The sequence below is a fragment of the Melospiza melodia genome, assembly GCF_035770615.1.
Source record: "Melospiza melodia melodia isolate bMelMel2 chromosome 17 unlocalized genomic scaffold, bMelMel2.pri SUPER_17_unloc_1, whole genome shotgun sequence".
Classification (NCBI taxonomy): Eukaryota; Metazoa; Chordata; class Aves; order Passeriformes; family Passerellidae; genus Melospiza; species Melospiza melodia.
In genome coordinates, this window is record NW_026948502.1 from 486,984 (window position 1) to 513,691 (window position 26,708).

Here is a 26,708-nt window from a genome sequence, read left to right on the forward strand (position 1 = left end):
GGGATTTAGGGGGGATTTGCGGAATTTGGGGGCTATTTCGGAGAATTTGGGGGGATTTGGACGGAGGGGAAGAAAGGGGGGGGGTGGGGACTACGAGACCACGCCCCACTCCCCAAACTTCTCCCCCCAAGTCCCCCCCAAAATCCCCCAAATCCCCCCAAAATCCTCCCCCACCTCCCCCCGGCGACCCCTCCCCAAATTTTGGGGGGTTTTTGGGTTTTTTTTCGGGTTTTTTTGGGGGGATTTTCTTTTGGGCGGCTCCGAGGCTGCGGCTGCGCGGAGGCTCCGGGGTGGGGAGGGGGCGAGCGGGGGGGGGGGGGGCTGGGAATTATTTGGGAATTTTCGGGGGTCCTGGAGGAGATTTGGGGGGATTTGGGGGGATTTTGGGAGGTTTGGGGAGGGTCAGGATGCGCTTCCTGCCCCCGAGCCTCGTCCTCCTCCTTCTCCTCCTCCTCCTCTGCGCCAGGCAGGTAAGGGGGGGAATTTGGGGAATTTTTTTGGGGGGGGGGGAATTTTTTGGGATTTGGGTTTTTTTTGGGAGGGGGAGGGGGACGACGGCGGCCGGAATTTTGGGAATTGCAGGAATTTTGGGAATTGCGGGGATGGCGCTGGGTGTGGCCGTGGGGGAGGGGAGTGGGACACGGGGACAGCGCGGGGGGGGGGGGGGAGGGAAGGGGGGGGAACTGGGGACACTGAGGGGGCACTGGGGACACCCCAGTTTGAACTGGGGGACAACTGGGGATACTGGGAGATACTGGGGGGACTCTGGGGCCAGCCGAAGACACTGGGGGAAAGGAGCTGTCCAAAAACTCCAAAAATTGCCCCCAAAACCGCCCAGATTTCCCCCAAAAAATCTCAAAACAGCCCAAATTCCCCCCAAAAAATTCTCCCCCCCAAAACTCCAAAAACCCCAAAATCCGCCCCAAAAAAAGCCAAAACCGTGCGGGATGGGGGATTTTGGGGGTCCTGGGGGGATTTAGGGGTTCTGGTCCCCTAAATTTGGGATACTAGGGGGTTCCCACCCCGAACTCGCCCTAAACCCGCCCCGAACCCATCCTAAACCCACCCCAAGCCTACCCCTCGCTAATCCCGGCCTAAACCCGCCCCAAACCCACCCTAAGCCCGCCCCAAACCCACCCTAAGCCCGCCCCGGAGCCGCCCCCGGTGCCGGTGCCGGTCCCGCCCCGTTTCGGGGCCGTTCGGGGCTGGCCCCGGGCCAGCGGCAGCGACGTCAGCCCCGGGCCCCGCTCCCAGCGGGGGCGGCTCGGAGCGGGCCCGGCACCGGCACCGGCGACAGCCCCGGGACGGGGGCGACATCCCCGGGGGGGCTTTGGGGGCTCCCGGTGCCACTCCGGGACCCCTTTGAAACCGCGGGGGCGGCTCCGATCGGGCCGGTACCGGGTCCAGGTGCCACCCCCGATTCCCGGTGCCGGTGCCAGTCCCAGTTCCCGGTAGCGCGTTTTTTAAGGCGGGGGAGGCTCTGCTCGAACCGGTCCCGCTTCCCGGTACCACCCCCGGGAGGAGCTGAGGGTAGCCGGTCCCGGTTCCCGGTGCCGCACTTTTACGGCGGGGGGCTCTGCTCGAACCGGTCCCGGCCCCGATTCCCGGTGCCACCTCCGGTTCCCGGTACCGCGTTTTTACTGCGGTGGGGAGGGGGGGAGGGAGGGAGAGGGGGGGGCTCTCCTCGAGCCGCAGCCGGTTCCCGGTGTCACCGGGGGGGGTAATGGGCACGGGGCGCTGCCGGTGGCGGCGGCGGCGGCGACAATGACGGTGCCGCTGCTGAAGATCGGGGCCGTGCTCAGCACCATGGCCATGGTCACCAACTGGATGTCCCAGACCCTCCCGTCGCTCGTGGGACTCAACGGCACCGCCGTGTCCCGGGCCGGGACATCCGAGAAAATCGTGAGTGACCCCCCCGCTACCGGGAGGGGTCGGTTTGTTTTTTTTTTTTTTTTTTTGGGGGGGTAGGGGATTTTTGGGGAGATTTCGGGGGTTTTTGGGGCTGGCGGAGGCTGCGATCGGGAGATGCGGCAGAGGTGGGGGTGGGGTGGGTGGTGGAAGCCCCCCCCGGTGCACCGGGAGCCCCGAAATCCCCCCAGGGACCCCCACTCTGCCCCCCCACCCCCCCGGTTTTGGGGACCCCCTTTGCCGGCTCCCTGGCACCCCAAATTTTGGGGACTCCCCCCCTTTGCCACCCCCTGAATCCCCCCCTGCTTCTCGGTGCACCAGGACCACCCAAACCCCCCCGGAACGTCCCTAAATCCCCGCCCTCCGGGTTTGGGGACCCCCACCCCCGGGCAACCCCCGCATCCTCCCGCTCACCCCCGAATTTTGGGGACCCCCCCTTTGCCACCCCCGGAAGACCCCCCAGTTCTCCCCGGAGCACCGGGACCCCCCGAAATCCACCCGGTTTTGGGGACCCCCCCCAAACCCCCCACCCCGTTTTCCAGACCCCCCCGGGCACCCCCGGAACCTCCCCCGAATTTTGGGGACCCCCCCAGAATCCCCCGGGGACCTTCCCGGGCATCCCCCGATTTCTGCGGACCCCCCCCCGGTTTTGGGGAGCCCCCCCCCGAATTCCTCCCGGAAAACCCAAATTTTAGGGACCCCCCCCCAAATTCTCCCTCCAATTCTTGCCCCCACTTCCAAAAATTCTGCTGGAACCCCCCCTGGAATTCCCACCGGGAATTTTGGGATCCTCCCCCCCCCAATTTTGGGATCATCCCCGGACCTCCCCCGCAATTTTTTGGGGGCTCCCCATCCCATTTTGCCCATGGAAAATCCAAATTTTGGGGGAATTTTGGGACTGCGGCAGCTGCGGGAGAAAAAGAATTCCCAAAATTATTCCCCCCTCCACCCCAAAATTGGAACGGGGGTGGTTTTTGGGGTTAAAAATCGGGTTTTTAGAGGTTTTCTGGAAAGGGGGGCTAAAATTTGGGAGCGGAGCTTTGGATATTGCTGGGAATTTTAGGAAGAGGAGGAAAATTTGGGATAAATTTGGATGAACCCCCCCGAAAAATCCCGATTGGAATTTGGGGGGGGTGGGAGGGAAGGCCTGGAAAAGGGGGGGGGGCGTTTGGGGGATTTTTAGAGGCTTTTTTTTTTTTTTTTTTTTTGGGCGTTTTTTGTGTGATTTCTTAAAATTTTGGGACCGCATTCCAGCTCCCCCCCCCCCCCCCACCAGCTGTCAGTCAACTCTGCGGGGTAATTAGCGGCCGCCGGACGTTAATTAGCGCCTCATTAACCACCCTTGTCCCTCATTTATCACTGGGAAGCGGCCCCTGGAATAAAAACCAGGAATGAGCAGAATTCAGCCCAAAAATCCCGGGAGTTTTTTTTTTTTTTTTTTGTGTTTTTGTTTTTGTTTTTTTTTTCCTTGTTTGCTTTTATGGTTGGGTTTTTTTTTTCCTTTTTTTTTAAATTTATTTTTCCCCCGCAGGATTTTGGAGTTTTTTTTTTTCTTTTCCTCCCCTTCCAAAGGGATGGGATGGAATTTCCCAGTCCGGCCCTGGGGATTTGGCATTTGGGGAGAAAATTTGGGAATTTGGGGAGAAAAAAAAGGATTTAGGAAGAAAAATTTGGATTCTCACACCACTCCCAAAAAATTGGAAGAGCGCTCTATTTTTTTATTCCTGGATTTTGGGGTTTCTGGAATGAGGGAGAATCCCTGGGTTTTGGGGTCCCTCATTCCTGAATGTTCGAGTCACAATCCCTGAATTTGGGGTCCCTTCCCTTGGAAATTCCTCCTTTTCCCCCAAACATCCCAAATTCCTCTCCCCAGTTTCCCTCTCATCCCAAATTTCCCCCTTCTCCCCCCAAATCCCAGATCCCAAATCCTGCCTCCATCCCTGAGAAATTCCCTCTTTTTTTCCCCTTCCATTCCTTTTTTTTCCTCAAAATCCCAAATCCCTGGGAAATTCCCCCTTTTCCCCCAAAATCCCAAATCCGAAATCTCGCCTCCATCCCTGGAAAATTCTCCCTTTTTTCCCTCTTTTCCCCCAAAAATCCCAAACCCCTCCCAGCGCCTCCCCCTGGCCAGGCCGCTCTCATTAATTATTCATTAACTCTCCCTCATTAATTATTCATTAACGCTCCCTAATTAAGGATTCATGACGGCTCCGGAGGCTGGGGGAGGGGCTGCGGCTGCTCCCGCTCCCGTTTTTTCCCTGGGAATTTTTTTATTTCCGGATCTTCGCTTTTGGGTGGAAAAACGGCGATTTTGAGGCTGGGGCCAAGTGGGGTAGTTCCCGAAGTTTATCCCGTTTTTTTTTACGGGGTTTATCCCGAATTTTTGGGGAAATCCTGGAGGGATTTTCCCTTATTTATTTTTTTTCCCTGTCGAGTGTGACGTCAGTGCGGTTGTGACGTCATCTGCCAGGGAATGGGAGGAAAAAAGGGAAAAAGGAGGGAAAGAAGGGAAAATGGGGGAAAAGGGGGAAGAAAGATAGGGAAGAAACAGGGGAAAATGGGGGAAAAGAGGCTGAAAAGAGACATAAATGGGAATAAACTGAATTTTGGGATCGGGATTCTCTGGTACCCGGGAATTTCCAGATCTCCCTGTGTTTTTTGGGAATTCTGAGGTGCCGATCCCGATTTTCCAGACCCTTTTCCAGAGCCCAGACGAGGGCTGGCAGGTTTTCACCTCGGCGCAGGCTCCGGACGGGAAATGTCTCTGCACCGCCGTGATCCCCGTGCAGGGATCCTGCTCCCGCGACCTCCGCAGCCTCCAGCTCCGGCAGCTCCTGGAAAAGGTCGGGAATTCCCAAATGGTCCCGAACCAATTGCTGATTAATCAGTTAATTGACGGGAATGGGTTAATTATTCTGGAATTTGTTAATGAATTAACTTGTGTGGGTAATGGAGGGGTTAATTGCTGTTGGGAATGTGGGGATTTGGTATTGGGGGGAAAAGGAAAATCCCTGTGGGATTCCAGGGATGAGGATCCTTATGGAGATTGCCATTAATGACTGTGATAAACCCCATTAATAACTGCGGTTGACCCCATTAATTAGCCTGATTAACCCTATTAATTGCTGTGATTAACTGCATTAATTACCAGGATGGTCATTAATGACCTGAATAACCGTGATTAACCCCATTAATAACCCTGATTAACCCCATTAATTACCGTAATTAACCCCATTAACGACCTCTCCAGGTGCAGAACATCTCCCAGTCCATGGAAGTCCTGGACCTCCGCACCTTCCGGGACCTGCAGTACGTGCGGAACACAGAGGCTCTGATGAAGGGCCTGGACTCGCGGCTCCGCGTGGCCTCTGAGGGCCACAAAGCCCTCAACGCCCGCAGCTTCCAGGTGAGAAATTCACACTTTTTATCTCAAAAAAATCCCACCGTTCCAGCCCTTTTTTCCCCCTGATTTATTCCCGCAGTATTTCAGTTTTCCGCTTGTATATTCATTCCACATGTCAGGACTTTTCCCGTGGGATCAGGCCTCAGGATCCTTTGGGGCTTCCAGAGCTGAAAATCCCCAATTTTTTTTTTTTGGAATTCCCAAACCTGAACATCCCCATTTTCCCGAGGAACAAACAGCTTCCAAAAAAACCCCTGGGACGTTTGAACCGATTCTTCCTGGTATGTTTTTCGCTCAGGATTGGAAGGTGAACCCTGGGATTTCAGGACTGATTTTTCCCAAATTTTTTCCTCAGGATCTGAAGGAACAACAACGTGAACCCCGGGATTTTGGGGCCATTTATCCTGATTTTTTCCTGCAGGATCTGAAGGAGAAGATGCGGGAGCTGCTGCCGCTGCTGCCGGTGCTGGAGCAGTACAAGGCGGACTCGCGGCTCATCGTGCACCTCAAGGAGGAGGTCAGGAACCTCTCTGGGATTCTCCTGGCCATCCAGGAGGAGATGGGAGCCTACGACTACGAGGAGCTGCAGCAGCGTGTGCTGCTGCTGGAGGCGCGGCTGCACGCCTGCCTGCAGAAACTGGGTAAAAACATCCCATTAGAAATCCCAAATTTTGTCTCAAATCCTAAGAAAACGTGGTGGAAATAGGCTAAAAATCCTCTCCAAAGTTGTCTTTGAAATCTGCCCCAGAACCACAAAAAATCTGCCCAAAATCCCCTCAAAACATCTCTAAAATCACTCCCAAAATCCACTCTTAAAAACAAAAACATCCTCCCAAAGTCTGCCCCAAATGCCCTCCTATAAGTCCCCCAAAATATCTCCAGAATCCCCTCCAAATGCCCCCAAACATCTCTAAAATCCCTCCCAAATCCATCCCAAAACCCCCCAAAACTTTGCCAAAGCTCCCCCCAAAAAACTGCAAAATCCCCTCAAATTCTGTCCAAAATCCCCCAAAACACACCCAAAATCCCATTTTCCCTTTACAATCCCACTCCCAGACCCTCCAGGGCTTTTCTGACCCCGCTGTAGCCCCAGTCCCTGATTTCCCTCTAATTCCCATTTTTTCCCCTGGTTTTCTAAGTCCCTGATTTTTCCCATAACTCCCGCTTTTCCAAACCCCTGGAATTTTTCCCAAAATTCCAGTTTTCTCCCCCTATTTTTCCAGGCTGTGGGAAACTGACAGGGGTCAGCAACCCCATCACCATCCGCGCCTCGGGATCGCGCTTTGGATCCTGGATGACTGACACGATGACGCCCAGCACCGACAGCCGGGTGAGGGCCACCCCCAAAACCCAGGATTTTCCCAAAAAATCACCTGGATCTGATGGGATTTGGGGACAATCTCAACACTTTTCAGGCATGGTGATCCCTGAAAATCCATGGATTTGGCACCTGGAAGGGAATCTAAAATCCCCTCCCAAAATCTCCCTTAACATCCCCCAAAACTTCCTGGGGTCCTCAAATCTTGGATTTGAGGGGGATTTGGGCAAAATCCCAGCAATTTTCTGGTGAAAATCCATGGATTTGGCACCTGGCTGGGAACCCATGGGTCGTTTTTGTGGTGCCCACACCATGGATTTGGGATTTGGGCACAAAACCTGTACATTTTGGGCACTGTTGCCTGAAAATCCTGGATGGGGGATTTGATCACATCTCCAGTGGGTTTAGAGCCCACCTTGATGAGGTTTTGGAACCCATCTTGAAGAGGTTTAGATCCCATCCTGAGGGGCTTTTCACCCCACCTTGAAAGGAGTTTGATCATACCTTGCCCACCTTGAAACCCCATTTTACCCCATTTTAACCCCATTTCCCCCCGTTTTAACCCAGTTTCTCCCCTCCAGGTGTGGTACATGGATGGCTACTACAAGGGCCGGCGCGTGCTGGAATTCCGCAGCCTCAGTGACTTCGTCTCCGGCCAAAACTTTGTCCAGCACCTCCTGCCTCACCCTTGGGCCGGCACTGGCCATGTGGTTTTCAATGGCTCCTTGTACTACAACAAATTCCAGAGCAACGTCGCCGTCCGCTACCACTTCCGCTCCCGCAGCGTCCTGGTGCAGCGCAGCCTCGCCGGCGCTGGCTACAACAACACCTTCCCCTACTCCTGGGGCGGCTTCTCTGACATCGACTTCATGGTGGATGAGAACGGCCTCTGGGCCGTCTACACCACCAACCAGAACGCCGGGAATATCGTGGTGAGTCGCATGGATCCGCACACCCTGGAAGTGCTGAGGAGCTGGGATACGGGGTACCCCAAACGTAGCGCGGGCGAGTCCTTCATGATCTGCGGGATTCTGTACGTCACCAATTCCCACCTGGCCGGCGCCAAGATTTATTTTGCTTACCACACGAACACTTCCAGCTACGAGTACACGGATATCCCCTTCCATAATCAGTATTCTCACATTTCCATGCTGGACTACAACCCGCGGGAGAGGGTGCTCTACACCTGGAATAACGGCCACCAGGTCATCTACAATGTCACGCTCTTCCACGTCATCAACACAGCCGGAGAGCTGTGATGGACATTCCCAAGGGGAGAGAGAGAATTCCCAGCTTTTTGTTTTCTACGCTTCCACGCTTCCCCTTTACCGTCTGCTGAATAATTCCGGAGGGACGCAATGATGAGGTGGAAATTCCCAGTTCTCAGCGAGTCCCAAACTTCATTTCCCTCTTTTTCCCTCCCCTTTTTTTAATCTTTTTTTCCTTTTTTGTCCCCTTTCCCCCCCTCTTCCCCCCATTTCTCCCTCTTTCCCCACTTTATTTCCCCATTTTTTTCCCAGCTCATAGGATTTTTTTTTCCCCTACATTTTTCTCCCAATTCTGCAATTTTTTCCCCTCCTCTTCCTCCTCCTCCTCCTCAGTTCTTCTGGAATTCCATCGGATTCATGGCGCATGGAGCTGCTCTGCCTTGGGTTTTTCTGTATTTTTTTTGGGAATTTCAGGGCCAAATTCCATCTTTATTTTGACGGCAAATAAAAAAAAATATCTCTGGCCTTTGGTGGGAGTTGATTACTTTTCCCCCCTCTCCTTTCTGCCCGGTTTTTAATTATTTAAAAAATGTATTATTTTAATTACTCGCTCCCAGGGTTTTTCTGATATTTTCCTGCTTTTTTCCCACCTGTTTTTCCAAAGAGGAAGAGGTGGGAAAGGGGGGAAAAAAGATGGAAAACAGGAAAAGAAGATAGAAAGGTGGAAAAGAGGATGGAAAAGAAGAAAAGACAGAAGAGATGAAGAAGTTGGGATGATCCACAGGGGATGGAGGGATTTGGGATAGTCCTGAAGGTTTGGGATAATCCCAGGAATGGGCACAGATCCCAGGAATGGGCACAGATCCCAGGAATGGGCACAGATCCCACTGGAGATTGGGAATGGGCACAGATCCCAGGAATGGGCACAGATCCCAGTCCTGGCACAGGAGGAAGAATTTTGGGAACTGCGTTTGAGCTCCCGCTGGCTCTGGGCAGCAGCAGGAAATGGCCCTGCAGGGATTAATTAGGAATTTAATTGCGAATTATGGCCAGCACAGCAGGGAGGGATCCAAGGGGGCGGAGCGATGGCGGTGGCACCTGGTGAGAGGGAACAGGGAATGGGAACATGGGAATGGAAGAGGGAATATAAAAATGGAAAGGCTGGACCAGGAATACGAGAACAGGACAGGGAATATGGGAATGGGAACATGGGAATGAGTTGGGCCGAAGCGAGCCGAGCCGCGCCGAGCGCAGAGAGCGGCTCCGAGTTGGGCCGAAGCGAGCCGAGCCGCACCGAGCGCACTGAGCGGCTCCGAGTTGGGCCGAAGCGACCCGAGCCGCGCCGAGCGCACTGAGCGGCTCCGAGTTGGGCCGAAGCGAGCCGAGCCGCGCCGAGCGCACTGAGCGGCTCCGAGTTGGGCCGAATGAAGCGAGCCGAGCCGCACCGAGCGCACTGAGCGGCTCCGAGTTGGGCCGAAGCGAGCCGAGCCGCACCGAGCGCACTGAGCGGCTCCGAGTTGAGCCGAAGCGAGCCGAGCCGCGCCGAGCGCAGAGAGCGGCTCCGAGTTGGGCCGAATGAAGCCGAGCCGCGCCGAGCGCAGAGAGCGGCTCCGAGTTGGGCCGAAGCGAGCCGAGCCGCACCGAGCGCACTGAGCGGCTCCGAGTTGGGCCGAAGCGAGCCGAGCCGCGCCGAGCGCACTGAGCGGCTCCGAGTTCGGCCGAAGCGAGCCGAGCCGCGCCGAAGGGTCGAGTCCAGCCGAATGCAGCCGACAATGGCCGAGTTTAGCCGATTACAGCCGAATTTAGCCGAGCGGCTGTGAGCCTTGAGGTGAGCGTGCATCGTTGCCGGCTTGGGATTGAGTGAAATGCGCTAAGGAAACCAGCTTTGGGGAGGGAGGCAGGGAAATCCTCTCCTAACGTTTACCAATTCTTCCGACAAACTCATCACGGCAGGACAGCCTGAAGACTGAAAGTGTAAGAAGATGTGGAGAAAAAACAGAGAATCTGACAGGAGCATCGAACGCACAAGTGCACGAATTTTGCTTTTTGCTTGGATGTAAACTCAGAAGTTGTAAGGAATTTGGGAATGAGAAGGGACATTTTAGAAGGAGAAGAAGGAGAAGAAGTTGTTGTTACAGTCCTGGGAAAAGCTTTTGTTCTAGCTAATAAAAGAAGTTAGTTTAAATTAAAAAAAAAAAAGTGGTTTCTTTTTTCTTCACTATTATATTCATTGGTGGTATATGGTGTGTTGTTTTATATCTTGGTGTTATTAGCTCTGTGTAAATTGTTTTCTGAGTGAAGCTAACTTTGGATGGGTTGTTTTGTATTTGAGGTAGGATTAATTTCAATATGTTTCTTTCATAGACTTCTGATAGGTATTACTGGGATTTTGGTTTTGTTTACTGTATGCATAAACATAGAGATTTGGTAGGGCCAGCTGGGCTGCTGGAGTTTTGGGTGTGAATTTATTAGATGGCTTTTGTTAAACACAGAATAATTATGTAAGGTAACAGCAAATTACCCAATCACCCAATTTATCCAGCTATGTAACCTTACCACAAAGTCTTATATCTTGCCAGTTTTCTGTTCTTCTGCGCCAAGTAGTTGTTGCAAAAAAGAAAGCACTGTTACTTTTCTGAAGAGTTTTCTTCTATAACAAGCCCTTTACTGCCCTTGAATGTGAGTCAGAGGAGCTAAACAGCTGCAGCTGCTCTGAGGGCTTGGCGGGATTCGCCCCCTCCCTTTTCCTGGGTGCCATGGGAACGAGAGGCGGGCACCATCAGGGGTATATTAACCCCAGCCGTGGCTGAGGGGCTTCATTCCCTCTCTGGGATGTGCTGGGGTAAGAGCTCTCCTCTCATTTCAGTGAAGAGGCTTTTTCAGCCCATCTCAGTTTCTTTTCAGCAGGTGTTTCTGGGCATCTAAAGCACAGAGGCTTGGAAGATTCTGTGAAGAAAACAGCATGGAATACAGGGAGTATTTAGGTTTGTGATTTTGGGTTTTGTGTTTAGGGGTGGTAAGGTGCTTTTGTAATTTTTAGTTTTGCTCTGGTTTTTTTTTGGTTAGATTTCTTTTGGTGGAATTTTTTTGTTTTTTTGGGGTTTTTTTTGGGGTGGGTTTTGGTTGGTTTTCGTGGGTTTTTTGGATTTTTTGATGTTTTCTGTGTTGTTTTTTGTTTCTGTGGAGAGTTGGGTGTTTTGGGTGTTATTGTTTTTGTGGGGTTTTGTTTGTTTCTTTTTTTTTCTTTGTTTGTTTTTGGTGTGGTTTTTTTTTTTTTGTTCTGTTTTGTTTTGTTTTTTTTTTTTGTTTTTTAATTGAGGAGTGCAACTCCCTGAAATTCCAAGCTGTGTCAAGCACAACATATTTTTCAGCAGATTGATCATGTCACAAGAGGGATCTGCCCAGTGTCCAAGATGATGTTTGAGATTGAGGCTTCAGGTGAGTTGAGGATTGTGACTGGGAGAGGGAGGGTGAGCAGGTATCCAGTTTAGGAGTTCTTGGGAGGGGGTTTGCAGGCAGCAGGGTGAGAAAGGGTGTTTATTTGTGTATTTGAGGCCCCCCCCACCCAAGGCTGTTCAGAAGCCTAGCAGAGGCATTCCCATGTCTCGCAGCACACAAGGTCCTCCACTGCACTCACAGGAATGCCATTTAACTTTGCCTTTCTCTAACCAAGGTGCCACTACTAATAAAGGCCACAGCCTTGGAATCAGGATGAAGCTGGAGCCTGAGGGAGCCAGGCACACTCAGGAGAGGGCAAGTAGCTGACTTGCAGGGATTTGGCCCACATAACTCTGGACTCACACTTTGGTTTTGGTTTTCTTTATTGCAGCTGACCGAGAGGCTCACAGGCCATCACAGAGCCCTCCGAGGCAGACTCATTTCAGGTGCAACGTGGATTCCCATCACCGATCATCCAAAAGATAAGTTGAGGGCCACGGCCTGGAGATGAGAGAATAGTGGGTTGGGAGTTCTTGGGGCAGATTTAAAAATTGGCAGCAGGAAAAGCAATCCTCTCCAAGGGCCTCTTAGGACAGCAAAAGGGAGAGGCTCTACTTTTGATGGCAGCTTTCAGGCGGGCAGTGCAGAACAGCTCCGGTCTGTGTCCTGTTGTCTGGTGTACTGTGTTCCCTAGTGTGTCTTTGGGGTCCCTTTTGCCTTCCCCCCTCAATCCCCTCACCACAAGCATGATGTGTCGTGTTTCATGTCCCCCTGTTTGTCACGTTCTGTGTCACGGGTGTCTGCGGGTATTTGTGCCGGAGCTGTTCTGCCCTGCTCATGGCCTGCTGCAGTAGGACAAGCCTTGGGGAGTTGAAATTTGTAATGTGGGGTGTACTTGGGCTCTAGATGCTATTCCTAGATTGACATAAGAGGTTTGCAGCTTGTGAGTTACCCTGGTGGTGTTTGACATATGTTGTAACTTTCTTTCTGGTGCAGATGCATTCCATGTGTGGCAGAGGGTCAGGGTTAGGAGGTGCCGGGCCTTCTTAGGAGCACGGTGAGTAGCAGAGTGGTGGGGTTTTGGCCGATGCGGTGCCAAGGTCAGGCACTGATGTTTGGTTCTCGTTAATGTAGCTGTCTGAGAGACACCAGCCCGGTGCCAGCAGGACCTTCCCAGCTGACGAGGTGGCCTTTGTTTGCACCTGACACAGACTGGCATCCCCAGATGTCTGAGAGATAAGTAGAGGGCTGTGACCCACAGTGGGGATGAAGGCATGGTGCTTGTTTGGGAATTACTGGGAGGGGTTTTTGAGTCCATTTTGGAGGTGGGGGGTGTTCATGAAGTGGCCCCTTAGGCTCCATAAAAGCCACGTCTCACTTTTGATCCCAGTGCTGAGGAGCGCAGGGCAGAGCAGTCCCGGTGTGTCTTGTGTCACTTGTCTATTGTGCATTATGTGTTATTTGTGTATCCCATGTCTTTTACCTTAGGGGGGCCTGTCAGAAACCCTGGCATCATTGTTAGCCTCTGTGACCTCTGCATTCCTTGGCCTGGCACGCAGGTCATGGAACTTTTTACTCGGGAGCTCAGACAGGCATCAGACTCTCTTCTCTCTTTAGAAGCATCCAGTCAGGTGTCTTGTCAGGTCTTCTTCTGAGCTGTACGGACAGCTGTGCACCACCTGGATCCATTATGGTGGATTAGGACTTGTAATATTACGAGGTTAGGTAGAGGGTTTTGACTGTAGGATTCCTAGGCATCCATCTTTGCACTTCTTGGAATAAATCATTGAGTTAGCATCTTCTTCCTCCAGGGTTCTCTGAGCCTCATCAGCTGACCGTCAGTTTGAACTCAGTCATCTCCTTTTGCGTTCGCTCAGTCCTTGCAGCCGTTTTCCTTGCCAAGAGATTTCTGTTCCTGTTGTGTCCCCGTTGTCTGTCCTGTCCTGTCTGTCCTGTGTCACGGGTGTCTGCACACAGTTGTGCCGGGGCTGCTCTGCCCTTCCGCACAGCCTGGTGCAATAGGAGAAGTCCTGGGGACTTGGAATTTGTAATTTGGGGTGTAGTTGGACTCTAGATGGGATTTGTAGATGGACACAGGACCTCTGGAGCTCATCAGTTATCCTGCCACAGTGTGACTCTTGTCCTAACTTTTTTTTTCAGATTCAGATGGATTAAATCTGTGCCAGAGGGCCCCATGCCAGGTGAGGGGATTCCCCCAAGCAGGTGAGGCAGCATTTGTCTCTGCAGCAGAAGTGTGTATGGTGACTGTGTTACAGCTCTGTTCTTTGCCTTTCTTTTAGGAAGGCAGTCTGGATGCCAGCAGTCAAGGTGGGCAGCGGAGAGAAGTGGTTGTTATTGCTCAGCTCTCAAGCACAACAATTTTTCAGCAGAATCATCGTGTCACAAGAGGGATCTGCCCAGTATCAAGGATGATGTTTGTGATTGAGACTTCAGGTGAGTTGAGGATGGTGACTGGGAGAGGGAGGGTGATCAGGTATCCAGTTAGGAGTTCTTGGGAGGGGGTTTGCAGGCAGCAGGGTGAGAAAGGGTGTTTATTTGTTTTTTTGAGGGCTCCCCCACCCAAGGCTGTTCAGAAGCCTAGCAGAGGCATTGCCATGTCTTAGAGTACACAAGGTCCTCCGCTGCGCTCACAGGAATGCCATTTAACTTTGCCTTTCTCTAACCCAGGTGCCACTACTAATAAAGGCTACAGCCTTGGAATCAGGATGAAGCTGGAGCCTGAGGGAGCCAGGCACGCTCAGGAGAGGCCAAGTAGCTGCCTTGCAGGGATTTGTCCTGTCGAGGAGTTTTTAATTCTGTGTTGCCATGTCATCCATCAGAGCCCTGTTGTACTAATCATCATACAAGTACAAAACAAAAAATCAGACCCTGTCCCAAGCACTTAGATCCCAGAACACGATTTCCTCGGGCTGCCATTTGCGTGCCATCGGTACTCGCCACGAATTGAGCCCTCTGGCTCTGACACAGCACCTGGATGCTGACGGAAGGTCACAGACCCTGGAGGTGCCTGTCCCCCAGGGAGGGAGAGGACGAGGCAGTGTGGCCTGCAGGGAGGGTGTCGTCCCCAGAGAGCAGCCGGCGACTCCATCCCTGCCCGGGGCTGCGGGTGCCCCCTCGGGGTGGACGCCTGCCCTCAGGTTTCCCTCTGGGCACCCGGGGAGGGAACCAGGTCCATCCGTGTGGCAGCTGCAGGGCCTGCAGGCTCTGGGCCCTGGAGCCGAGTGAGCCTGAGCTGCTGCACGCTTGCTGTGAGCTTTGGGGTGAGCGTGCATCACCGCAGGCCTGGGATGGATTGAAATGCGCTGAGGAAAGCAGAGGGAGGGAAATGCTCTGTTAACTTGTGCCAATTCTTCTGTCAGACTCATCACGGCGGGACAGCGTGAGGACTGAAAGTGTAAGAAGATGTGGAGGGAAACAGAGAATCTGACAGGAGCAGCGAACGCACGAGTGCACGAATTTTGCTTCTTGCTTGGATGTAAACTCAGGAGTTGAGAGGAATTTGGGAGTGAGAAGGGACATTTTAGAAGGAGAAGAAGAAAAAGAAGTTGTTGCTACAGTCCTGGCAAAAGATTTTGTTCTAGCTAATAAAAGAAGTTAGCTTAAAAACAAAAAGGAAAAAATGTAGTGTTTTTTTTTTTTTTTTCCTTCACTCTTATATTCATTGGTGGTATATGGTGTGTTGTTTTATTTCTTGGTATTATTAAGTCTGTGTAAATTGTTTTTTGAGTGAAGCTGACTTTCTGGATGGGTTGGTTTGTATTTGAGGCAGGATTAATTTCAATAGGGTTCTTTCATAGATTTCTGATGGGTAATACTGGGATTTTGGTTTTGTTTACTGTATGTATAAACATAGAGCTTTGGTAGGGCCAGCTGGGCTGCTGGAGATTTGGGTGTGAATTTATTAGATGGCTTTTGTTAAATGCAGTTTTTAATTTTTGAAATGTTTTTCAATGTAGTGGTTTTAAGGTGGTTTTTAAGAATTCATTGTATTGTTTTATCTTGTTTGTAGTTGGTGTATGATAAGGGATGTGGTGTGACTTTTTGAACATTATGGTTTTGGTGTTCCTAAGTTCTGATTTCTTTGTGGTTCAATAGTTTTTTTTATTTTTATTTTTGGGACAGGGGCATTTATATGGTGGGATTTTATAGGCAATATGTTTTTTAATTTAGGTAGTGATATTTTTTTAGTATTTTAATGGTTTAGGTTTTTTATTTTCATGGTTTTTATTTTTTGTTTTAATTTTTTCAAATAACTTTGATAGATTATAGGTTATTATTTGTGCATTAGCCTAAAGGTAGAGCTTTGGGGACTTTTTTTAGTAATGTTTAGGATCAGTTGTACAGTTTGAGTCTAGTGAGTTGCTTTGCTTGAATTTTTATTGTGTGTTTGTTTTTATTAGCAGTTGTGTCATTTTCAAGGTGTGTTTGAGTTTTTTGGGGTTTTTGAGATACTGGTTTAGGAGGAAGTTTATGATGAGCATGTGCGGAGGTTTCGGGCTGCTTTATAGTGGGATTTAAAATTTATTTACAGTTAGGTTTATTTGAGTTTTTATTAGGGTTCAGTGTTGTGGGATGTTTGTTCCGTTAGTAATAGAAACAGGTTTTGTTTTGCTGTGCTGCGATGGGATGGGCGTGTGCTGCGTGCCGGCGCTGACAAAGGTACAGTATTGTTGTGGCTCTGGTGTGTCGGGTTAATGAACTGACATGGTTTAATATAGAGATGAAAACAGAAATAAATATACATTTAAAAATAAATCTAACATTAGAGTGGTAAACATAAATATAGATAACAGATACATACATAGAACTATAATATATGGTATATAATTGTAACATATCATACAGATAAATGATAGTCTATTTTATATATATATATATATACAAAAAGATATATAAATATAGATTGTAAATATAAAAATATTTAAATAGAGTTAAAGTAAATTGGGGGTGTGTTATTAGGTTATAGTCTGGGGTTTTTAAATGATAGAAATAAAATATAAATTCAGATATACAAATATATATAGAAATACAAATATCTATACATATTTAATTTAAACAAATATGAGTAAGAAAATATATATAATACAGAAAATATATATCTATGATTATATTAGAAGGTATTCTCTCTAATATATATAATATCTATGAATAAAATAAACAAAAATATCCATATAAATATCATTATAATTTTGAAAAATAAATTTACTTCCTGCATTTTAAATCTGGTTCAAATAAAGGGGTGTCCTTAGTTTTTATTTGGTTAGAGGCAGGAGTTTTATTTTAAATAATATAAGTAATACAGAAATGTGGATCTTAAGATAGAAATATATAATAAATATCTGAAGAGAAATTGCTAAAGCATGAATATAAATTTATATATAAATATATGTAAGTAATATGAAGAGTTGTAGTATAGAATATAAATAACATTATACGGGAATATAAATATAAAAATATGTAAATATAGTTTAAAAGAAAGGGAATGTTTTGGCTTTTATTTAAGTAGAGGCAGGGGTTTTATTTTGAATATTATAAGTGTTAGAGAAGTAAAAATCTTGACGCAGAAATATTTAATCAATGTATAAAAATATGTATAAAAATATATAAATAACTCCTCGCATCAGATGTAATATAGAATGTAAATTTATTCATAACTTGACATTGGTAAAGATAAATGTATAAGTAAGTAATAGACATTAATATACATTATTATAAATACAAATAGGAATATAAAAATCAGACATAAGGATAAAAGCTATTTAAATATTTTTTAAAAGAAAGGGTTGGGGTCTTTTTTATTATTGGGTTAGAGGCAGGGTTTTTATTTTAAATAATATGAATGTAGATATTATTGTTATATATTTCTAAATAGTGAGATATAAAATCAAGATATAAATATATATATATAAACACAAAATAGAAGTAAATATAAATAATAGGAAGAGATGTAATGGAGAACACAAATAAGAGTATACATTAGTATACATTTTAAATGTAAAAGTGAATATGAACCTGGAAAATAGAATTTTAAAAATATTTAAATACAGTTGAGAAGACTGAGGTTCTTTTTGGCTTTAATGTGGGTAGAGGCAGGGGTTTTATTTTAAATAATGTAAGTGTTACAGATGGAAAAATCCTAACACAGAAAGATATAATAGATATATAAAGATTTGAATAAAAGTATATAAAAATATAAGTAATAGGAACACATGTAACATAGAATATAAATTTATAAATAAATCGCTAAATATGAATGCAAAATCGATCATACATCAGTAAACATTTTAAATATAAATTTGAAAAATATTTTTTTAAAAAATTTAAATACAGTTGAAATGAAAGGGGGTTTTATTTGCCATGTATGGGGTAGAGGCAGGGGTTTTATTTTGAGTACTGTGAGTGTTACAGAAGTAAAAATCCTAACAGAAATATATACTTACTATGTAAAAATATGTATAAAAATATAAAAATAAATTTAAATTTTAGGGATATATGCAATATGGAATAGAAATGTATTCATAAAAACAAATGTATAAATGGACAGTGTACATCAATATACATTATTAAATAGAAATGTGAATATTAATATGAAAGAAAAATTTTAAATATTTAATTTGTTTTTTTAAAGAAATTGTTGGGGTTTTGTTTTGTTTTATCCTATTAGATTAGAGGCAGAAGTTTTTTTTTCCCTCTTCCCGGTTGTTTTGGGGCGTTTATTTCAGAGCAGTTTTCGGCGGGGGTCGCCCCTGTTCTCTTTTGCCGCCTTCGCTGCCCGCAGCCCCGAGGCGCGCTGCGCCCCCGGCCGGGGCGGGCGGCAGTGCTGCCGCCTTGTGGGCAGAGCGCGGTACTGCAGCCGTGCACCGAGAGGCCGCCAGCTTGGGAGTGGCGCGTGGGCGATGTCGCGGACTTTTAATTGACCTTCTCAGCATGGCGGCGAAAAGGGCGGGGAAGTGGAGGACCGGGTGGGTGTCACTGGACTGCCTGCATGGAATACCGACCCCGGCGCGGCCCCGGTGGTATTTTCTGTGGCGTTTCAAGTGTACCCGACACATGCTATGGTGTCAGGGGCGCCGCGGGCGGGCGTATTTCGGCGGGTTTGTGAGAGGCATCTGGGTAAACGCCTCGCTGTGCCGGGGTCCTCTCACGGCCGCCTTCCCGCCCCGAGGGAGCCGAGCCGGGCCGAATTATTCCGAAGAGCCGAGTGTGGGCGAAGACAGCCGAGTTGAGCCGAAGAGCCGAGTGTGGCCGAAAAGAGCCGAGATGAGCCGAAGAGACGAGTTTAGCCGACAACAGCCGACTTGAGACGAAGAGCCGAGTGTAGCCGACAACAGCCGACTTGAGACGAAGAGCCGAGTGTAGCCGAACACAGCCGACTTGAGACGAAGAGCCGAGTGTAGCCGAGTGTAACCGGGAGCCGAGTGTAGCCGACATTGGCCGCGTTTAGACAAAGAGCCGAATATGACCGAGTTCAGCCCAACCGGGCCGAGTTCAGCCGAAGAGCCGGAAAAGCCGAATTTAGACGAAAAGCCGAACCGAAACGATTTTAGACCTAAGCCGAACCAAGCCTAATTTAGCCGAGTTTATTTAAACGGAACCGAACGACGCCGCAGCGCTCTGCCTGCAGAGCGCCGGTGCAGACGGCAGGGGGCGGTGTATAAAGTGAGTATAAAATATCAACTATATATAAGAAGGAATAAAAAGCTCTGTGTCATGTGCAGCAGTAGAAAATTTCAGGCTCCCAGGGAAATAAATACTTTTCTTTCAATCATTATAGTTTTGGGGTTTTTTTTACTCCCAGGTAGCCTGAAAGTTACTACTGCTGCTTTTTTATTCTAAAGCTAGAAAGGAAAAGCAAGATTAGAAATACAAGAAAAAGAAAGGGAAAGGGGAAGGGAAAAAAAGGAAAAAAAAAAAAAAAGGAAAGGAAAGGAAAGGAAGCAGGAGGGCAAGAGGGAAGGGAAGTGGAGAAAAACAGGGTGAAAAAAGTAAAAAGAGTTGGAGAGAAAAAGAGAGGGTATCCGGGAGGAGCGGTGCTGCCTCAGGTCCTTCCCCGCCCTGGGGCGAAGGACCCGTTTGATGCCCGGCAGGGACTGCAGATGCCGGTGGCTCCCGGGGGACGGAGCCGTGGCTGTCAGCCCGAGACTACATCTCCCGGCAGGCCGTGCTGCCGGCGCGGCGTGTGACGCAACGGGCGACGCGGCCCGGCATTTTTCTCTAAATCGGCAGTAAATACAGCTGAGTAAAATTAGCTTGGTTTTCTTCCTTCTTTTGTAACTGAACTGTTTTTATTAAAAATCCTATTTGAATATGTAGAAAAAGTGGGGATGTCCTGTAATAGATCGTAGCTTTTCTTGTTTACAGGGTGCTCAGGAAGCATGCGTCCCTTAGAGTCCCACGGAAAGGTTCTCAGTGCGCTCTCTATCAAGGTATGTATTTACAAATAAGTGATCCCTTTAGATATTTGCCTGTGTACCTTTTCCTGTAATTCAGAGCTTGCGTTCTGTGGGTTTTATGATAAACCTGTAAAACATGTAAAAATGGTTTTGCAAGTCTTAAACCTTGAAGGCAGCAATAAGTGGATTTAGAGCCTGTTGTTGACCAGACAAAGGGGAAAAGTGTGACTTTGATGCTGAACTTGTCATTTTTCATTTGACTTGTCTTGAATGATTTAGGAATAGAGAGAACTAGAAAAAGAGAGAAATAGAATTGATTATTGAGCACTCCTCAGATGCTCACCATGGTTCAGTGTAGAGCCAAAGGGAAGGGTGATGGAACAGAGAACCTGATCTCCGCACAGAGTCTCACTAACTTCTTTTGTTTTAAAATACAGAATACGTTTAATAAGTGTTGGAAGTTAGTATTTTGGGAAAGAAATGGCAGTTCCACAGAACATTCCATTGAACAGAGGCTCTGGGAACGATTCATGTTGTAACTGCTGTCACTGCAATCAGTTGGTGGTTCAGCCTTGAAACGTGCACTTGGCCTTCTATAAAGCACTGTTTTGTTTGCCTTTCAGTGCTATGAGTCTTGATAAATGGGAGAAGAGCCCAAGAGAAATTTTTCATCCCTTGATATAAAAGGTATGAAGTGACTTTTTTTGGTTTGGTTCTTTTTCTTTATTATTTCCTGGGAATAAAAGTAATTAAGTATAGGTACTACTGGTTTGTTTCTTCCAGTAGCAGGTGATAACAATAGCAGTAGTAATAGTAAAAATAATAATAGAAATAATAATAATAGTAATGTAATACTACTTAAACTGTCTTTATCCATTGGACTGGCCATTTCAAATCAAAACTTCTAAACACAAATCAAACCATCATCCTTGTAGAATCTTTCACAGCAGCGGGCTAAAGATCCTGGTTTTGTTGACAGGATTTATTGGTTCTGGAAGAACAAGAGGGAAGTACAAGCCTAACTACTTCTAGCTCACAGACCCGTCCGGTGAACCCAGCTTTGTGTTTTGGTGGGCTTGTGATGACTTTGAAATCAATTGCTCATTCCAGTAAAAAAAAACATGTTTTTTTGAACGTGACAGCAGAAATAACTTTAGGCACCAACTGAATAATAATAGATCACCAGTTTAAGTTAAAAATTCATGCTATACTATCAAAATTTAAAGGTAAATTATTATGTATTAGGTGATGGTATAAAGTGTATGTTCTCATGTGTAATGCAAAGATGCATACATACCTGAAAGTGCTTAGAGGAAACAAATTTTTGTGTCTGCTGTTTGATTGTTTACCATACGATATTTGGCTTTATTTCCCAGGGATCGGTGAATTTTAACTTTGGAGTCCTCTATGCTAAGGATGCTCAGCTTACAGGTGAGATGAAATGTTCAGTAATGGTGAGTTTTTCACCTTCTCTTTAATTGCTATGCTGATCTGAATAAGAGAAACAAACAAAAGCAAGAGAAAAAAAAGGATGGTTTATTATTTTTTACGCTGTTATGTTTGTTTCCTCAGTATTTGCTGCAGCTCTGCTTACCCAAGCTTTGGGTTCCTTCTGTCCCACTGGGAGTTGCCCAATTTGGTTGCATCTGGTGAAATTCACCCTGAGACCTTACAGAACCAGCTCCAACTACGTGAGAGCCATTTGCAGTTCTCTCCAGACGCCTGGAGAACGGGCGACGTTTCTGAGGATCCGGCGAGCGTGCTTCTATCAAAACTCAGTCTGTGAAATTCCTGGGGAAAACCCTTCTGTGTCCTGAAGGGTTCAAACTCTGGTGAGGATCCAGTTATCAGGTGCTCGCCTGGATGGTTCCAGCTCCCAAAGGTAACACTTGTACTCTTGCCCTGTAGTGTACATCTATTGTATTTTTGTTATTTTGCAAGATTTTTTGTCTTTGCAAAATATTGTGCCTTTCACTCTTTGGAACCTCTCAGATGGTTCTTTGGTGCAGCACCACCCCATGGGACACTTGGCTGCTGTCCTGAAGGGGTTGGTGGCTAGAATTGTAAATCCTGGAGAGTTTGTAAGTCTACTGTCCCCAGGGAGGTATCATGCTTTGTTTACTTTTGTTCTGTTGGTTAGGCGCTGCTTCTCGTTGCAAGTACGAATTTCAAACTGCCCTGTTCTTATTTTAACTGTTTTCCTGGTTCTCTCCGTCCGGCAGGGAAAGACTCTCGTATCCTTGTCGTCGGGCTCGGTGCTGCCCAAGAAGATACAGAGACTAAAAAAATCATAAGAAGCAAAATATGACTGCAGGGAAAAGAAGCTGGAGAGAACAGAAGGTGATATTGTTATCCTTACCCTGTATTAGAGACATCCGCTGTGCTTTGATGCTGGCAGCTGCCAGGGGCTTGTTAGCTCTTTGTAGGCAGGTGTAGGTGTTCACTTGTAGTTTTTTTCTCTGGACAAGTCAATTCAAACTTTGCTAAGCTGATATTTGCAGATTACTCTCTAGCACAGTCCAGCATGACATTTTTGAATGTTGTAAAAATACCATGTTACTTGGAAATTGCTAATGAAGAGAAGCTTTAGGGGAAAATAAGATTTTAGGGTTGGAAGATGTGAGAAGAATTTTGTGGGGACGTTAGACTGAAGTAAAGCACACTTGAAGCTGGACTGGCACGCTGGCAGGTCCCCTATTAAACAGTAGTGCTGCGATTAGCCTGGGGGTTGCCCATTGTTTCTGTAGAAATCAATGTTTCCTGGTCTTCAGAGGTAAGCTGCTTTGAAAAGCTGGAAGGTGCAGCATGCTGACAATCCCCGTGCTTTGGATTAAAAGTAGATTTCAGAAGGGTCCTAAGCTTTTGTCTTTTCCTAGAAGTCGATGTAATCCTGTCGAGGAGTTTTTAATTCTGTGTTGCCATGTCATCGATCAGAGCCCTGTTGTACTAATCATCATACAAGTACAAAACAAAAAATCAGACCCTGTCCCAAGCACTTAGAGCCCAGAACACGATTTCCTCGGGCTGCCATTTGCGTGCCATCGGTACTCGCCACGAATTGAGCCCTCTGGCTCTGACACAGCACCTGGATGCTGACGGAAGGTCACAGACCCTGGAGGTGCCTGTCCCCCAGGGAGGGAGAGGACGAGGCAGTGTGGCCTGCAGGGAGGGTGTCGTCCCCAGAGAGCAGCCGGCGACTCCATCCCTGCCCGGGGCTGCGGGTGCCCCCTCGGGGTGGACGCCTGCCCTCAGGTTTCCCTCTGGGCACCCGGGGAGGGAACAGGTCCATCCGTGTGGCAGCTGCAGGGCCTGCAGGCTCTGGGCCCTGGAGCCGAGTGAGCCTGAGCTGCTGCACGCTTGCTGTGAGCTTTGGGGTGAGCGTGCATCACCGCAGGCCTGGGATGGATTGAAATGCGCTGAGGAAAGCAGAGGGAGGGAAATGCTCTGTTAACTTGTGCCAATTCTTCTGTCAGACTCATCACGGCGGGACAGCGTGAGGACTGAAAGTGTAAGAAGATGTGGAGGGAAACAGAGAATCTGACAGGAGCAGCGAACGCACGAGTGCACGAATTTTGCTTCTTGCTTGGATGTAAACTCAGGAGTTGAGAGGAATTTGGGAGTGAGAAGGGACATTTTAGAAGGAGAAGAAGAAAAAGAAGTTGTTGCTACAGTCCTGGCAAAAGATTTTGTTCTAGCTAATAAAAGAAGTTAGCTTAAAAAACAAAAAGGAAAAAATGTAGTGGTTTTTTTTTTTTTTCCTTCACTCTTATATTCATTGGTGGTATATGGTGTGTTGTTTTATTTCTTGGTATTATTAAGTCTGTGTAAATTGTTTTTTGAGTGAAGCTGACTTTCTGGATGGGTTGGTTTGTATTTGAGGCAGGATTAATTTCAATAGGGTTCTTTCATAGATTTCTGATGGGTAATACTGGGATTTTGGTTTTGTTTACTGTATGTATAAACATAGAGCTTTGGTAGGGCCAGCTGGGCTGCTGGAGATTTGGGTGTGAATTTATTAGATGGCTTTTGTTAAATGCAGTTTTTAATTTTTGAAATGTTTTTCAATGTAGTGGTTTTAAGGTGGTTTTTAAGAATTCATTGTATTGTTTTATCTTGTTTGTAGTTGGTGTATGATAAGGGATGTGGTGTGACTTTTTGAACATTATGGTTTTGGTGTTCCTAAGTTCTGATTTCTTTGTGGTTCAATAGTTTTTTTTATTTTTATTTTTTGGGACAGGGGCATTTATATGGTGGGATTTTATAGGCAATATGTTTTTTAATTTAGGTAGTGATATTTTTTAGTATTTTAATGGTTTAGGTTTTTTATTTTCATGGTTTTTATTTTTTGTTTTAATTTTTTCAAATAACTTTGATAGATTATAGGTTATTATTTGTGCATTAGCCTAAAGGTAGAGCTTTGGGGACTTTTTTTAGTAATGTTTAGGATCAGTTGTACAGTTTTGAGTCTAGTGAGTTGCTTTGCTTGAATTTTTATTGTGTGTTTGTTTTTATTAGCAGTTGTGTCATTTTCAAGGTGTGTTTGAGTTTTTTGGGGTTTTTGAGATACTGGTTTAGGAGGAAGTTTATGATGAGCATGTGCGGAGGTTTCGGGCTGCTTTATAGTGGGATTTAAAATTTATTTACAGTTAGGTTTATTTGAGTTTTTATTAGGGTTCAGTGTTGTGGGATGTTTGTTCCGTTAGTAATAGAAACAGGTTTTGTTTTGCTGTGCTGCGATGGGATGGGCGTGTGCTGCGTGCCGGCGCTGACAAAGGTACAGTATTGTTGTGGCTCTGGTGTGTCGGGTTAATGAACTGACATGGTTTAATATAGAGATGAAAACAGAAATAAATATACATTTAAAAATAAATCTAACATTAGAGTGGTAAACATAAATATAGATAACAGATACATACATAGAACTATAATATATGGTATATAATTGTAACATATCATACAGATAAATGATAGTCTATTTTATATATATATATATATACAAAAAGATATATAAATATAGATTGTAAATATAAAAATATTTAAATAGAGTTAAAGTAAATTGGGGGGTGTTATTAGGTTATAGTCTGGGGTTTTTAAATGATAGAAATAAAATATAAATTCAGATATACAAATATATATAGAAATACAAATATCTATACATATTTAATTTAAACAAATATGAGTAAGAAAATATATATAATACAGAAAATATATATCTATGATTATATTAGAAGGTATTCTCTCTAATATATATAATATCTATGAATAAAATAAACAAAAATATCCATATAAATATCATTATAATTTTGAAAAATAAATTTACTTCCTGCATTTTAAATCTGGTTCAAATAAAGGGGTGTCCTTAGTTTTTATTTGGTTAGAGGCAGGAGTTTTATTTTAAATAATATAAGTAATACAGAAATGTGGATCTTAAGATAGAAATATATAATAAATATCTGAAGAGAAATTGCTAAAGCATGAATATAAATTTATATATAAATATATGTAAGTAATATGAAGAGTTGTAGTATAGAATATAAATAACATTATACGGGAATATAAATATAAAAATATGTAAATATAGTTTAAAAGAAAGGGAATGTTTTGGCTTTTATTTAAGTAGAGGCAGGGGTTTTATTTTGAATATTATAAGTGTTAGAGAAGTAAAAATCTTGACGCAGAAATATTTAATCAATGTATAAAAATATGTATAAAAATATATAAATAACTCCTCGCATCAGATGTAATATAGAATGTAAATTTATTCATAACTTGACATTGGTAAAGATAAATGTATAAGTAAGTAATAGACATTAATATACATTATTATAAATACAAATAGGAATATAAAAATCAGACATAAGGATAAAAGCTATTTAAATATTTTTTAAAAGAAAGGGTTGGGGTCTTTTTTATTATTGGGTTAGAGGCAGGGTTTTTATTTTAAATAATATGAATGTAGATATTATTGTTATATATTTCTAAATAGTGAGATATAAAATCAAGATATAAATATATATATATAAACACAAAATAGAAGTAAATATAAATAATAGGAAGAGATGTAATGGAGAACACAAATAAGAGTATACATTAGTATACATTTTAAATGTAAAAGTGAATATGAACCTGGAAAATAGAATTTTAAAAAATATTTAAATACAGTTGAGAAGACTGAGGTTCTTTTTGGCTTTAATGTGGGTAGAGGCAGGGGTTTTATTTTAAATAATGTAAGTGTTACAGATGGAAAAATCCTAACACAGAAAGATATAATAGATATATAAAGATTTGAATAAAAGTATATAAAAATATAAGTAATAGGAACACATGTAACATAGAATATAAATTTATAAATAAATCGCTAAATATGAATGCAAAATCGATCATACATCAGTAAACATTTTAAATATAAATTTGAAAAATATTTTTTTAAAAAATTTAAATACAGTTGAAATGAAAGGGGGTTTTATTTGCCATGTATGGGGTAGAGGCAGGGGTTTTATTTTGAGTACTGTGAGTGTTACAGAAGTAAAAATCCTAACAGAAATATATACTTACTATGTAAAAATATGTATAAAAATATAAAAATAAATTTAAATTTTAGGGATATATGCAATATGGAATAGAAATGTATTCATAAAAACAAATGTATAAATGGACAGTGTACATCAATATACATTATTAAATAGAAATGTGAATATTAATATGAAAGAAAAATTTTAAATATTTAATTTGTTTTTTTAAAGAAATTGTTGGGGTTTTGTTTTGTTTTATCCTATTAGATTAGAGGCAGAAGTTTTTTTTTCCCTCTTCCCGGTTGTTTTGGGGCGTTTATTTCAGAGCAGTTTTCGGCGGGGGTCGCCCCTGTTCTCTTTTGCCGCCTTCGCTGCCCGCAGCCCCGAGGCGCGCTGCGCCCCCGGCCGGGGCGGGCGGCAGTGCTGCCGCCTTGTGGGCAGAGCGCGGTACTGCAGCCGTGCACCGAGAGGCCGCCAGCTTGGGAGTGGCGCGTGGGCGATGTCGCG

General features: G+C 45.4%; 1 protein-coding gene and 2 long non-coding RNA genes across 7 annotated transcripts; all 3 read left to right on the plus strand.

Annotated features, from left to right (window-relative positions):
• The first annotated feature begins 351 nt into the window (after nt 1–351).
• OLFM2 (olfactomedin 2) lies at nt 352–8,360 on the plus strand. 2 transcript variants are annotated; one of them, XM_063181911.1, is made up of 6 exons: nt 352–470; nt 4,602–4,751; nt 5,159–5,314; nt 5,733–5,952; nt 6,535–6,641; nt 7,211–8,360. In XM_063181911.1, exons 1-6 carry the CDS (start codon nt 408–410, stop codon nt 7,886–7,888), a joined length of 1,374 nt encoding a protein of 457 aa, XP_063037981.1. In that variant the 5' UTR covers nt 352–407; the 3' UTR covers nt 7,889–8,360. The 2 variants fall into 2 exon arrangements, with proteins under 2 accessions (XP_063037981.1, XP_063037980.1); XM_063181910.1 differs by lacking the exon at nt 352–470 and adding an exon at nt 1,695–1,902.
• A 2,292-nt stretch (nt 8,361–10,652) lies between these two features.
• LOC134433044 (uncharacterized) lies at nt 10,653–14,895 on the plus strand. Its single transcript, XR_010031474.1, has 7 exons — nt 10,653–10,821; nt 11,212–11,275; nt 11,667–12,332; nt 12,410–13,476; nt 13,576–13,729; nt 13,964–14,047; nt 14,656–14,895. It is a non-coding gene; the product is annotated as an uncharacterized LOC134433044 (long non-coding RNA).
• A 3,429-nt stretch (nt 14,896–18,324) lies between these two features.
• Nucleotides 18,325–24,791, plus strand: LOC134433042 (uncharacterized). Of its 4 annotated transcripts, XR_010031468.1 has the most exons (8): nt 18,325–18,955; nt 19,658–19,722; nt 20,127–20,224; nt 20,313–20,376; nt 21,066–21,120; nt 21,262–21,571; nt 21,912–22,029; nt 23,163–24,790. It is a non-coding gene; the product is annotated as an uncharacterized LOC134433042 (long non-coding RNA). The 4 variants fall into 4 exon arrangements; XR_010031469.1 differs by lacking the exon at nt 20,127–20,224 and having other exon boundaries at nt 18,508–18,955; XR_010031470.1 differs by lacking the exon at nt 18,325–18,955 and having other exon boundaries at nt 19,537–19,722; nt 21,066–21,143; nt 23,163–24,791.
• The last annotated feature ends 1,917 nt before the right edge of the window (nt 24,792–26,708 follow it).

Bases quoted from the DNA above. Each gene is read 5' to 3' on its own strand.
- OLFM2 (XM_063181910.1), top strand. From the start codon at position 1,765: ATGACGGTGCCGCTGCTGAAGATCGGGGCCGTGCTCAGCACCATGGCC. The intron at 1,903-4,601 runs GTGAGTGACCCC...CCGATTTTCCAG, and splicing joins CCGGGACATCCGAGAAAATC to ACCCTTTTCCAGAGCCCAGA. The intron at 5,315-5,732 runs GTGAGAAATTCA...TTTTTCCTGCAG, and splicing joins TCAACGCCCGCAGCTTCCAG to GATCTGAAGGAGAAGATGCG.